Source organism: Caloenas nicobarica, chromosome Z, assembly GCF_036013445.1.
Source record: "Caloenas nicobarica isolate bCalNic1 chromosome Z, bCalNic1.hap1, whole genome shotgun sequence".
NCBI classification, from domain to species: Eukaryota; Metazoa; Chordata; class Aves; order Columbiformes; family Columbidae; genus Caloenas; species Caloenas nicobarica.
Genome location: NC_088284.1, coordinates 16,713,418 through 16,726,902, shown reverse-complemented (window position 1 = coordinate 16,726,902; position 13,485 = coordinate 16,713,418). Strand labels below are relative to the sequence as shown.

Below are 13,485 nucleotides of genomic sequence, written 5' to 3'. Positions count from 1 at the left end.
ATGGGCCACATCTATACGGCTAAACAGAATGGGCCTTGGCACTGAGGGCTGTGAGCTGAACCATTTCCATGTGCTACCGCAATGACACGGGATCTCTTCTGCACCCATGCAGTGTCCTTGAGGCTGTAAGACAGCTACTGTTTCGTATGCAGTCCTTTTGCAGTTCCACGTACCTGCAATAATCTGAGGGCTGCGTTGCCACCCGCCAGAGTGAGACTTTACTTGCACAAAAGCAAAAATGTGTGTTGCATGCGCGGAAGTGTCTCAGATGGGCAAAGGAAGGTTGCAGATCACATAAATCCTTGGAAGACTGTAGAGATGGAAAGGTGCTAAACCTGACCATGCAAACCGTGCTTGGGATCTGCCTGGCCAGCTGACATGGACCGGGGCAGTTTGCAGAGAACACCAGCTCCCTGGTCCCTATGTCCTTCAGAAGCTCAGGGCGTTCTGGCCCAGTTTTACTTAATGGTGGAGGTGTGGTTATTGGGAGAAGAGTTATTCCTTGTCTGTACTACCACAGTGTTTTTGTGGTGAAGCTGGGGAAGTTTCTCAAACTCACCAAGGTGTAATTGAGAGCAAGGTTCAGTGAAACTCTTAAAATCAGAATAGCACTCAATAAATGAGCGCCCAGGTAAGAGAAGCATAGGGCAGTCAAATACTCTCTTCTGTTCTGTTACATTGCTGACAGAGTGTGGATTTGTTCAATGGACAGAGAAATTGTTGTTATCGGTAGGATTTTTGAAAGAAAATCAGGGTTTTGTCTAGCCGGGGGCCTCAGCAAAATTAGTTGCTACTGATTCAAAGTGTGAATTTACAGTTAAACTGCTTCAAATTCTTGTGTGTACAAATGAGTTCCAGAATGAAAGTGGTTGTAATTCAGATCATTTTAGTGTCTGGGTCATGGTGTGCTGGTATCTGACTTGCAGATAACCACATCATCTAATTGCTTTCATAAAGTGATTAAGTGCCATAGGAGCCCAAGTCAATTTGACTTTCTTTGCAGCCAAATACCTACTTATTTTAGAAAATGGGATGTAAGTTCTGAAATAACTTAGGTTGCTTTTGAAAATTGAGTTTTGTTGGAATATTTGAAGTATGCAGCACCATAGCAAAAGCCAGGAGTTATGCCTAGTGTTCGATGCACTGAAAAACTTACTGAGTATTGATAAGTTGTGAAAAATATGAGATACATTGCAAGTGTGAGAATAAACTATCTCCAGTTATATCAATAAGCCATTTCACTAAAGTAACAATGGCAAGTATTTTTTTACTTTTTCAGAATATGAGATAAGATTTTAGGTCTGCAAGGTCTCACAGGCATGAGAATAAAATACTTGTTGTGGTACTGATAAGCAATTTCAGTAAGGGAGCAAGGACAAATATTTTTTAATTTTTCCTAGTATGTGATAAATGTTAGGTCTACAAGGCTTTAATGCCTAGTGCAAAAAAAGCTAGAAATTAATTTGCTCTTGCAAAGGGCTAAAAGTTATAAGACAGAGTTACTGATTTTGGTTTATGCTCAGTGGCCTTCATGAAGAGATAACCTATTGTCTCTCCACTGTATAAAATTAAACAACTGAGACAAAAATGATATCTTTTTAAAAGAATAAAATTAAAGTGGAGCCTCTTCAGAGAAATAAGGGATTTTCTTCGTGCTACTATGATGAAAATGGTTAAATACAAGTCTCTTGCATTGCGATGCAGTGTACAAAAGACATGCATAAAACTGTTCTTAACAGTGTAAGTTTAACAAGAAACAGAGTTTATATGTCACCTGTGTAAATAACACCCAGCATACACTAACAGACAATACAAGAAGCTTGGAAACTTTGTTATTTGTTGTGCAGAAGCGTAACTGTTCTATTTGTCACCCAGTTTAATTTGGGTCAGGACAGCGATCTAAGTCACTGGTTGATAAGGATCATAGCTGAAGCATTAATTTTGTGTTAATACCCAATCTTCTGCATCCCATGGAGTGCCTTTGAGGACCTCTTCTGTTGCTGTCGACTCTTGGTGTTTCAATCAGCAGTGAACACCACTATACTTGGGCTTTTTTTCCTCTGGCTTTGTTGACTTCTGCAGGAATACTGTGCTGGGTTGCCATAGAGAATATTTCTGTGAAATTTTCCTTCCTTGAAGAGTCAGTCTATTCCTCAGCGATAAGCCTGCATATTGAAAGATGGTCCATCTTGTGGTCATTTCTATGGGCCTTGTGATGAATGAAGACTGTATTACGAAGTACAGAACATGGGTTTAGGTGGTTGGATCTAAATAGGGTATAGCCACCAACTTGCATTGAACAGTGGTCTTGCTATATAGTGGAAAGAATCTGTAACATTACTCAACCTCTTTGGTCATCTTCATGCGTCAAGTTTGCAAAGATATTGACCCTTCCTCAGTGAGCTGATCAAGCATAGCACAAGAGATGCCTAAGGACAGGACTGCCTGTAACAGAACTGGAAAGGCAGCTCTTCCATCTGTGGGCTGCATGGTACTTCAGACGATTCAGAATCTGAGCACATGGTCAAACAGAAAGTCTGAACAGAAGTGAAAGATCACATATGAAACACCTTGAAACAGAAATCGGTAATAGCTCCATAAGCACCCCTCTGCCCAAATTTGCAGAAAAAGCTTCTGCTTTTCTGTCTTCTACAGTGACATATAAATTGGGAGTTCAAGCATATTGTAGCTCTGAGTTGAGCAAAAGGGTGTGCAAAACAAAACAAAATATATCCTGGAGTGGGATAAACCTTCAGCATTTGTAGAGAATGATAGACTTTCAGAAAAGTTACACTCTCACCTGCTGATTTCAGCCGTTCGGCTGCGTTTCTCACTTCCAGTAGGTGTGTGTGGCTTTGTTATTAGTCGCCTCACTTAAAGTACCATGTGCTTTAAGGGCCTTCTTCGTCTTTTTTGCTATGATTGAATTTGTCATTTAACCAATCTAAAGAGTTGATTCACAACTATGTTTCCCTGGTTTTGTGCTCATGTAACTCCACTGAGATCATGTAGATATTCCTTATCCCACAGGGAAGAACACATCTTTCATGTTCTGTTAATGTTTCTACTTCTCTCCCCAGGGGAACTATCCTCCTTTGCTAAAAATTCTTTTGAATACTCCAATTAAGGATAAGAATCTCTTTGAATATTAATTAGTTTCTCATTGTCCTCACTCAAAATATTTAACTCAAAGCAATTTCCTGGTAATTACCTCTTGATTGTAACTTTGAGAGGATTTACCCTTTTTTAATAAATCCCAGTTTGTCAATAAGACTTTCTTTTGTATGTGTCCAGTTAGTCACAACTACAGATAAGACAGTAAGTGGTAGCTGTGAAGAGGCAATTTTGTTTTCTTTATTAGGTTTTCTTCTCAGAATAGCTGTCATTCTTACCGTAGTTTTCCCTCTTTTTCTGGTCTTTAATTATTTAATTATACGGTGGATGACTGTGTCCTTTATGTACATAAGTTTGGAGTCTTCAGTGGCTGAATCTACTGGGCTTGTAGAAGCAGAGGGCTTTGTGTGATGACTAAAATGGCAGAAAAACTCAAAACTTTTCTTTCTTGCCTCTTTCTGGAATGGGGAGACAGGACCTGATCCACTCCACTGCTTGCTCTTCAGCTTCCCACTCATTGTAGGACTCCTAGTTAGGTATAATTAAATCAATGACAAAACCCCTTTCTGTTTCCAGTTTTGCTTTGAATGTTCAGGAGAGAGGGAGAAATTTCTGCATCATTACTGAGAGTGTATGGTACGTTGGACTAACAGCAGGACAAACTCTAAACCCATCATGTTTTAAATCCTTTCTGTCATGGAGTAATTTGACACACTTAATAGATGGCCACAGAAGATGCATTTTGAAATCTCTGAAAAGGGGTGAAATTCCCAAAATGCCTGTTTAAAATTTCTTCTAAATCAGGACATGAAGTGAGGAGCTTAACTCTCATTCTCAGCATGAATGAGAAGAGGATTCTTGTGAGCTTTTAGGAATACCTTGAGGGATGCTGCACTCATCCTCTGTGCCAGAGAAGTCAACATCTCCATCTAATAGGCCAGTCACATCCTTCCGATGTAGTGAATAACAAGTGTAGCCTGTTGCAGAGATCTCACCCTTCCAGCCCGGGACCTCACCATTATCTGAGGCATATTTCATATGGAGGATTTCTTAAGGACCTTGTGCAGAATTCTTTCCCAGATGCACCAGGGAGTTCTGCATAAACCCAAACACTTGCCTTACACTTCCGAAGAGAAGGAGCTGCACTGCTTGAGTTCACTAGAGCTCTTAGATGCTGCTGTAACAGAACCAAATAATTCACAAGTCCCCTTTGCTTCCTTAAGCATGAAGAGCTGCTCTGTAAGGCTCACCAGCAAGGCTGTCAGAGAGGATCACCCCTTGCTGCCAGCACAGCTAGTGCCTTGTTACCAACTTGTTGATGTACCTCTCCGCTGGTAATGCTGACTCCACCAGACTCTTGGGCTGCTTCCAACACATGCCACTATTTATAATCTTGGCAGCAGCTACAGGGACTCTGCTCTGTTCATATTTATCAAGTCTTGTGGATTTAGTTACTACACCAGATGCCAAATTTTGTAGTGAAAGTAATCCGTTCTCTACTCAGCTGAATTCCTCCTCATTTCTGCTGTCCCAGCACAGTGCTGCTCACCATACACTTGCAGTGCAGATCACAGTGACACCTGAAGAAAAGAATTTATGTGCTCTTGAGTAACTGTAGGTCTTTGAAACCATGACCACGCTGTAGTAAGAAATCCAGGTTTAAATTAATTCATTTTATGCACTGAATACGATATTAAACCCATAAAATATTAATAAAGCAGAATTCTGCACACATATTATGTCTTCAAATGTGAAATAAAGTTTAAACTATGTTGTATGGTGTTGGTGCTGCATACAACTCAGCAAACAGTGCGTAAGCAATACTGGTTCAAAAATCAGAAAGCATCTCTTTATTTGAATTGCTTTTGTTTCTTTGCTTCATGAAGGCATCTCTCAAAATAACTTCATTCTGAATGCAAGTCATTAACGTGTGCTCCCTGCCCCCTGCCTTCGCAAGCCTTCTCCAACTGGCTAAACATGGTGGCTGGAGCTTTTCGGATTAATTTTCCTTAAGTGACCTACTTTGCAGAGAAAGATAATCATGCATTTATAGCCTCTGGCATTCTATTCAGGTCACAGATGGACAGATAGCAAAGCCATTCCTCAGTGACTTACTGGGGTTGTAACTAATCCCTGATGAACACGGAGATTTGCCTGATGTTAATTGGTCGGAATGCCTTTAAGTATGGAAGATCATTGACTCCTGCTTTTAATTTTCAGGGAATGTCACAGTTAGGCTGCGTGATACCAGCCAACAGTGTTTCGTGGTAGTGATCAAATTACTGGATGCCGTGGATGTTAAATATCTGACTTTGAACCCTTTGCCTTGATGGTGGAGCACCATGCGGTGTTCTGACTGTGGACGTGCCTGGGGTTACACACGTATCAGATACCGTGGCCGGCACCAAGGGTCAGAGATTCAGGGGAGTTTTGACCTTCTGTGTGCTAAAAAGTGCTTACAGCATGAACAGTTGTCGTTGTAAAGATAATTTTCTATGCAATCAGACCTAAACCTCTGTTATGAAAGCATTTTTTGTATAGCATGATCAGTTGAGCCAATAAAATTCATATTTTGCTATTATCCATTGGAGGCCCATTTTCCCTCATGTGTTTGGCACTGATCTATTGATGTATGCAAAACAGTTTATTCTCTTATTATCAGATGTTCAGAAATTTCACAGAGTAAATGACCAGGCTTTGTTCTCTGTTCAGGTATTTTTAAAAGTTTGATGGAGCTTTTCACGCTGAGAAACGGGCAGCAAGTAGGACTGTTAAGGATATCTCTCTCTTTTTTTGAAGGACCATCTTGAAACTTTGACTGCGCCAGGCAGTCAGTGATGTTAATTCTGACAGGTCTGAAGAAATGAATGATGAAATTATGACACTGCCAGCAAAGGGATGGATGACTTTCAGGAAAAAAATAAGAATAAAAATAAAAAATAAAATCTTTATACAGATTGAATTCTTCCACCACAGGACTGCAAATGTGTATGCCTGTGTCCCCCAATGCACAGGTAGAGTTTTTCTTTTTGCACTTCTGTGCAAAACTGAAAGGTGTTTTGGTAGAAGTTGCATTGCAGTTTGGATCACTTTGATCACTGAGTAAGTGTTCTTATTTTATGTACTTCCTAGAGCAAATAATTTCAGAACACCTGAGGAATGATTTGGGTTTGGTTTATATATTTAAAACTGTTAGGACAAGCTGAGAGAGCTGTGTGTGTATTTTCTGTGGCAGAATCTGATGCATCCAGGGCAAAATCAATACTGTTTAGCAAAGAGCCTTTCAAACAGGAATTAAGTAAAAGGTTTTAGAGAGAACGAGTATGTGCAGTCCTCCTGTGTCTGTCCTGAAGGACTGTAGTGCAGATATTCCACCACCAAAATTCTGGCCGTGGGCTCTAGCAGTTGTTGGAAACCCTTTGAATTTTCCACATGTGTCCTTCAGCTTCTGGATCTATATGTTCTCTCTCCCAGGTGTTAGCCCCAGCATCTTCTCTTCTGAGGGAGAGTTCTCGTTGAACCAATGTAGCTCTACAGATCTAGGCGTCAATGCAGATACTCTTAGTCTAGCTTAAGAACAGCCTGCTGTATGCGTGCTTTTGTCTGGTCCTAAAATAATTAATCTAAAACCAAATAAATACAGTTTTAACCAAAATAATCCACAAAGCATAATTTTAATTATCTTTTGTTGTTGTTGTTGCTCTTAATTTGTCAGGGAATTATTTGAAAAAAGCCAGTCAGTACCTCCAGGATTGGTTATGGGCTATTTTAATCAAATTACAGTTTTATGAAATAAAAAATTATCATCTTTGGTTCTGTTTCCTGATATCCATCCCATGATTGTGGGGACATCCATCACATGATTGTGTTTATGTGAGAGAATGTGGAGTTTCGTAAGAAGAAACAGGATAAGTCTAAATAGTTGAGAAGCCATTGTGTATTATCAGATACAAAACTAGACTAATTCAAGTAATATGTTTTTATTTTATGGAACTATAGTACAATCTATAGAAGATATAGTAAAAATTATTTATAGAAAAAAAGCACATGCAACAAACTATTAACTTCTGCATTACAATAGGCATGTTCTTGCCCCCTATGTAGATCTCTTAGGGATAAAAAGTATGATTGAGAAATAATACTGGTGCATTCCTATGGAAAATAACCAATTTAAAAACAACCAGCTCCAAAGAAACCTTCTGGCTTTTGAAGCAGGGTAGCCATAGCAGTAATAGAAAATATGTGCTTCATATTTAATGCTGACATTCCAGTATACAAGCAATAACTTAAGAGCTCCTGACTGTTTTCTTGGCAGGGTAGTAAGGGCACTGGGCAAAGATGGAGGCGAAACACAGCATGAATCCCCCTCGCGTTATCACTCAGCAGCACCTGAGAGTTTGTCTTCTGGCATCATCATGGCTTAGAAGTTTACCTTTTATCATTGTGGGTTTACAAATAATTACTTGGGAAAAAAATCCCTTCACTTCCTTGTTTGCATATTAAATTAGGATATTAAGTGATGAAACAGTTCTCATCATGTAACTGTCCCGAATACAAAGCTTTTGATCTGCTTTGTTACATCAGTATAAAATCTGGTGTGTATGTGTCTTTTGTGGGGAAAGATGAGTAGTAAGGCACATTTTGTAAACATGCGTAAGTGTCATGCACGCACAATTCGCTACTAGACCTGCCAGAGCAGGACTACTAAACAGAACTACTCACTTGCATGAAATGGCCAGAATGGATATTTGTTTGCCAGATCAGAACATCAAGGGGGAGTTAGGAATATGATAATGAACTATACTTTTTTTTTTTGCATTATTTTTACAGAATTTGTTGGTCTGCTGTGCTATTGTAAGTGAAAAGTAAATCTGATTAGAGACACAGAAGAGCAGACCTTATTACAGAAATTTGTTCACATCTTCAATATGTGAGTCAGTGTTCACTGATGAAGTAGGATTGTCATTATTTTAGTGTAGTCATCTAAAATTTACAGTTTCCAGTGGTGAACTTCTAATTAGTTGAATAGATCACAAAATGCTAGAGCATTTTGAAAAAACTTGTATTCCGCTTCTGAAGGAATTTGTGTGCTTGTTCAAGGAACCAAAGCAGCGTCTTTGGAAGGAAATGCTGGAGCCTGGAAGAATCAGACAATATGTTTTAGTGAAACAGTAGATGTGATCTGAAATGGTATGGAATGGCTGCTTGGGTTTGAACACCTAAGAAGCACTTACAGGAGTCATAACATTTTGGAAATATGGTTTAGTGGGATGGGCTGTGTATATGATGAAATGGAAGAAAGAAACCGGATGCGCGAAATGGTGGCAGAATGTTTCATTGTTCATATGTACAAAGTTCACATAAACCTATACACTTACATAAAAAATAGTAATAATTTATAATTAAATTAAGCATATTAAAATATGTGTATTATCATAAATAATTAAATTATTATAATTCCTCATAATTCATCACGAAACTGTGTACAAAACCATTTTGACCAGAATTACATGTGTTTCGTTTTCCATGATGATTTCCATAATTTCCATTATTTCACAAAGTGAAATATTTTCTGTGTGTATTTTCCATGTAGGTGTGCACCTCATATGCTGTTAGCATTATACAAGTAAGCATTAATGAGCTATTTGCACACTTATACATTCACCCGATGTGTCTGAGATGCATACTGAGTGCAAACGTAGAGTCTGTAGATGATGGCAAACTAATTACCTGTGAAAATTAAAGCCCTGTGTTTTCTCAGAGAATAACTAAACTCTAGGCAAAGAATGTTCCTGCATAGGCTACTTCCAGTAAACCCCAACATTGTCTTTGCAACAAAGCAATAATATCTCTGTGTTCCTTGATCTTTAGTCTCTTTGCTGATATTATTGAGGAAAGGCATATTAATAGTATTATGGTGTTGAAATTAAATATCTTCGAGTTTGCAAGTACAAATTATATATGGTATTTAATAAGAGAAAGTACATTTCAGTGATAGAAGGTTTACATTAAGACAACTAAGCTGCAGTTCCAAAGCACTACATTAGCTCTCTTTACTCAAGTTGATGACAAATGTTTTTCTACAATGTATTTCATAAAGTAGTAGATTAAAAAAGCACTTTCACTCAATATGTATGTATTAAAATAATAACTAATGATATACATATTATAGAATTATACACTGTTGCTTTTGGGAAGCTGATGTGGATTTCATCATCCTTAACATTTTATTAAAAATAAAATACCCTGCAGAACTGAGAGGATAGAGGTTGTTTTCCAATAATGATATATTTCTATTTTCTGAATTTACAGTTTTGATGATCTCAGCATTTGGATTATCATTTGGACATACAGTCGTAGGATTTTTGCAAAATTCTGTTTTTTCCTGGGTATTTTGAAAAAAAAAATTAGAAGCCATTTTAATGAAAAAAAAAAAAAAGGAAGAGATTTTGGGGCACTCACCATTCTCATTCTGTCTGTGCAGTTCGACAATCAGCAAGCATTGGGAGGCAGAACTGGCCACGCTCAAGGGTAATAACGCTAAGCTCACAGCAGCCCTGCTGGAGTCCACTGCCAATGTCAAACAATGGAAACAACAACTCGCTGCCTATCAGGAGGAAGCAGAACGTCTTCATAAGCGGGTAAGTCAAGGCAAATGGCCAGGATCCTTGAGGAAGAAGTACTGGTGACCGTATTTGCTCATTTCCAAGTAAAATAAGTAAGCTTATTGTTGGGGCTCTAGGTTAGTCTTCGAGACAGAAATTAATGATTGCTTCAAAGCACAGAGTTGCTCCATTGGGAAATTCTTTCCTTTGTACAGTACCAGTTCTTTTTCTGCAAAGCATATTGTTGCAGGAAGTTATCTAACCTTAAGACATGTTTGCCAGCTTTCATTCTTCATTTGATGCCATCACATCTGTTTCAGTGCCTTCTCCATAGCATTACACTTCAGTCCCTTTTAAGACCACAGAAGCTTGACATAAAATCTGTAAGTTAAAGAAACCATGTTGTAGTTTCCACATATAACAAAGATGAACAGTTTCCTCCCATCCTTGCACCTAAAGAAAACGGAACATAGATTCAAGATTATTATATGCAATTAGAGATCTGCTCCTGCTTTCACACAGGAGCTGCTGCTGGTAAATTTTGAAGAGCTCATTTGGCAAACCAGAAATTACTACACAGTGGGGGAAGGAATAACAGTGTTTGAGAGAGGAATAAAGCATGCGAGATTGAAGGCTGCATTACGAAAACAAGTATACAATATTTTCATTTATCTTTTCACATGTGACGCTTAAGGTATTGCATAATCTATTCACCTTTATCTGTATGAATTGGTCATCCTAGCTTAGGACACATTTTTTGTGCAAAGTGAAGGCAAGATTAGCACAATTATGGAGGAAAGATGTCTTTGATTAAGCAGTGTAACTTTTGTTAGTATCAGATAACTTAGAAAAATATCAAGGAGATGTTAAGAAGTTAAGAAAATAAAAACAAACAGAAGCATTGCTTTTTTGCATGAAAACAGATTTCATGAATATGCTGAAAAGAAGGGAAAGGTGAAGTCGCAAACATGGCAGACCTTTTAATTTGGTTTTGTATGCTGTACTCACCTATATGAAATGAGGTATGGCAATTACAGTTACCAAATCCTGTGAATTGTGAAGGATTCTTCAGACCTGCACTGGACCTCTCCAACTGGAGGCTGTTAGTATTCCCAAGAACAAGGTTCATTTTCATCTGTCAGGGGAGAAATTCAGCAGGCTGCATCGAACCTGGGGATGTGGAAGAGTAGCAAGAATTCCCTTGAGCTTGAGAAACTTTGGGAAATGGCAGTTTTTGGGGGCTGTCCTACTCCTCGGCTGACTTGCAGACAAGGATCCTGAAGTCTCAGCCAAATGGTTTGATAGGGAAGAACAGCAATTTCCAGTGGACTGTAACTGCATGTGCCATAGCTGGATGGATGAAATGCATGAAGTGTAATTAAAGTGGTGCTTTTTGCAAAGTGCGTTCAGTTCAGGCAATTGGCAGTTGCTGACAAAACTGCTTTGCTTCAGAAATTTTCCAATCAGACACAAGCTTGTCGTGGTGTACAGAGAGAGACTCTTGCTTTGCCTGTCGTCTCATTTAAGCATCTCCTTCAGAAGGGTGGAAGTTCTAAGCTGTGCTTCACGTTTGTGAATATATGATAATAGTCATTGTTGATAAAATGATTTAAATAACAACCTCGTATTAAAAGTGCAGATGTTCAGGTATATTTGAACACCAGATAGGCTTTAACAGTGAAGAACTCATCGTGAAAACGTGGACATGATGAGGGAACATTCTTCCTAATAAAATGTATTAACAGCTTTTATTGCAAAGTTGAGACAATACAGTCCTTACCTAAGAAAGAAAACTAACATGAAACAACAACAGCAGCTGCAGTTGCTGTGGGAGACCCAACCAAACAAGACAGGCAAAGATCCCTTTTTGTTACTTTTGCTCTTATTGAAATCTTACTTAAAATCTGTTACTGGAAAATACAATTAATGAATATAGGAATTTTTAGCATGTCACTTTGCTTTTATATGATACTACCATTGACAGAAGTACTAACAAAGTCTTTGTAGCTACATTCATTAGTAACTGATGAGTTTTCATAACCTTCGCCCAGCAAATTTCCTGCAATTATTTTATGTTTCCTCAGGAATGCAAAAATCTTATAACATGGGATCATCTACACTGTGCTCTTCTGATCACCGTTTACGTGCCTGTATGAAATGTTTCTGTAATCTCTGATCTTGGGGCTTATTGATATCTCATGTAGAATATAGGAACACCCCATGCCTATGTCTCTCTGGGCATGCCTGTAAATTACGGGAGGATAGTTCATCAGGAGTACTGCCCTCTGTTGGAATTGCTTTTAAAAAAATATAGACTTAGATAACCCAATAAACAGAACTCTCTAGTCAAAAGTAGACAGATCATGTAAAAAAAAAATCAATCTCAATCTGTTATTCATATGGTGTGACACAAGAGTTCTTCTAACCTACATGCTGGAGACTGATCTTTCAAACTGAAATAGTGCCCCATTTCAAAAAGAAACTGCAAGTGAGAACAGTACTGCCGACATTAGCTGCTGTATTTAGTTCAATTTAATAATATATTTGATAATATATTATGTGGTTTATATATAATGTAATTGTGGTATTCACTTCTGATGTTCGTTAGGTTTATATACAAGTTTTGGTGCCTGAGTCATCTGTCTGCAAGCTACAGCAGACTCATATCCTCTGTCAAGTGTGGTGTGTGGGGGCAAGTAATGCATATTGATTAGTAAACTTTGTATTATTATTTCCATCTTTAGTTTCTTCTTTACATAAATAGCCTTATGAATAGCCTTATTTACATAAATAGTTTTCTCTTTATATTAAAAATATTACTGCCAATCCTGTCTTAAGAGTTGACTTCTTATGGTACCTTTTTCCACAGTTTGAACTTTGTCATGTTTTATTTACAAACATCCCTTCATTTTACATTCTGTCTCATTCTTTTATCTCCTCTTTTGTTCATTCACCGTGATAAACAGGGTCTTTCATCTCATACAGTATGTGTTGTAAACTTTGCTTTTTTATTTGTTTTACATTATTTTAAGCCAAATATTTTTTATTCTATAATTGTTTCCAAATTTAACTGAAATAGATTTTCCGTGTATCACATTTTTTAAACTTTTTAAAATACAGAAGCAAAGCTAAAATGCCCTTTTCTTTGATTTTGATTGCATTTTAAAAAAATAATTTCATTTATTATTTGTCATTTCTGATTAAGTGTAAGACTTACTCATCTGTCAGTTCAGTCTTTCATATTTTCAAATTTATCTGTTTTCTCTGGGGCCTTTATCTTCCTCCTTCCATTTGTTCTCTGCAATAATAATACCTACAACTGAGACGAAACAGAATACAAATTCAGTGTGGCTGAGTGCAAAGTTCCCAATAAATTCAAGTTTTCTGCTCTCTTCTGATATATTATGAGCTTAATCCAGACATGCTGTACTTTGATATTTTGTCTGACGTAGTATTTTTCAAAAGCTAGCTAAATAAGTGTATGGATTTCTCCCTCTCAAACACAGAGATGATAATTCGGGGAAGATGTGATGCCCAGTCAAGAGCTTAACTTGGAACTCACAGCCTTCTCTCCTCTAATCTGCTCAAAAGCAACTTAATAACAAGGATTTCCCTTAAACAGGGTTGGGGAACACTCCTACACACCTGGCATAGCTTTTTGAAATCAAAAGAGATTCATGAGCTTAGAATGGCTCAGTAACAGAAAGAAAAACCCTGAAGTGAGCTACTTCAGACACGTAGAGTAGCATTGCTACTAGCATTAATC

General features: G+C 37.9%; 1 protein-coding gene across 3 annotated transcripts in view; it reads left to right on the top strand.

Annotated features, from left to right (window-relative positions):
• HOMER1 (homer scaffold protein 1) overlaps positions 1 to 13,485 on the top strand; it is a 93,616-nt gene that overhangs the window by 60,540 nt on the left and 19,591 nt on the right. For all 3 annotated transcript variants that reach the window (XM_065657249.1, XM_065657248.1, XM_065657246.1), the window contains exon 6: positions 9,599 to 9,755. In XM_065657249.1, the coding sequence (XP_065513321.1) occupies positions 9,599 to 9,755 (157 nt within the window). The remainder of the gene's footprint in view (positions 1 to 9,598; positions 9,756 to 13,485) is intronic.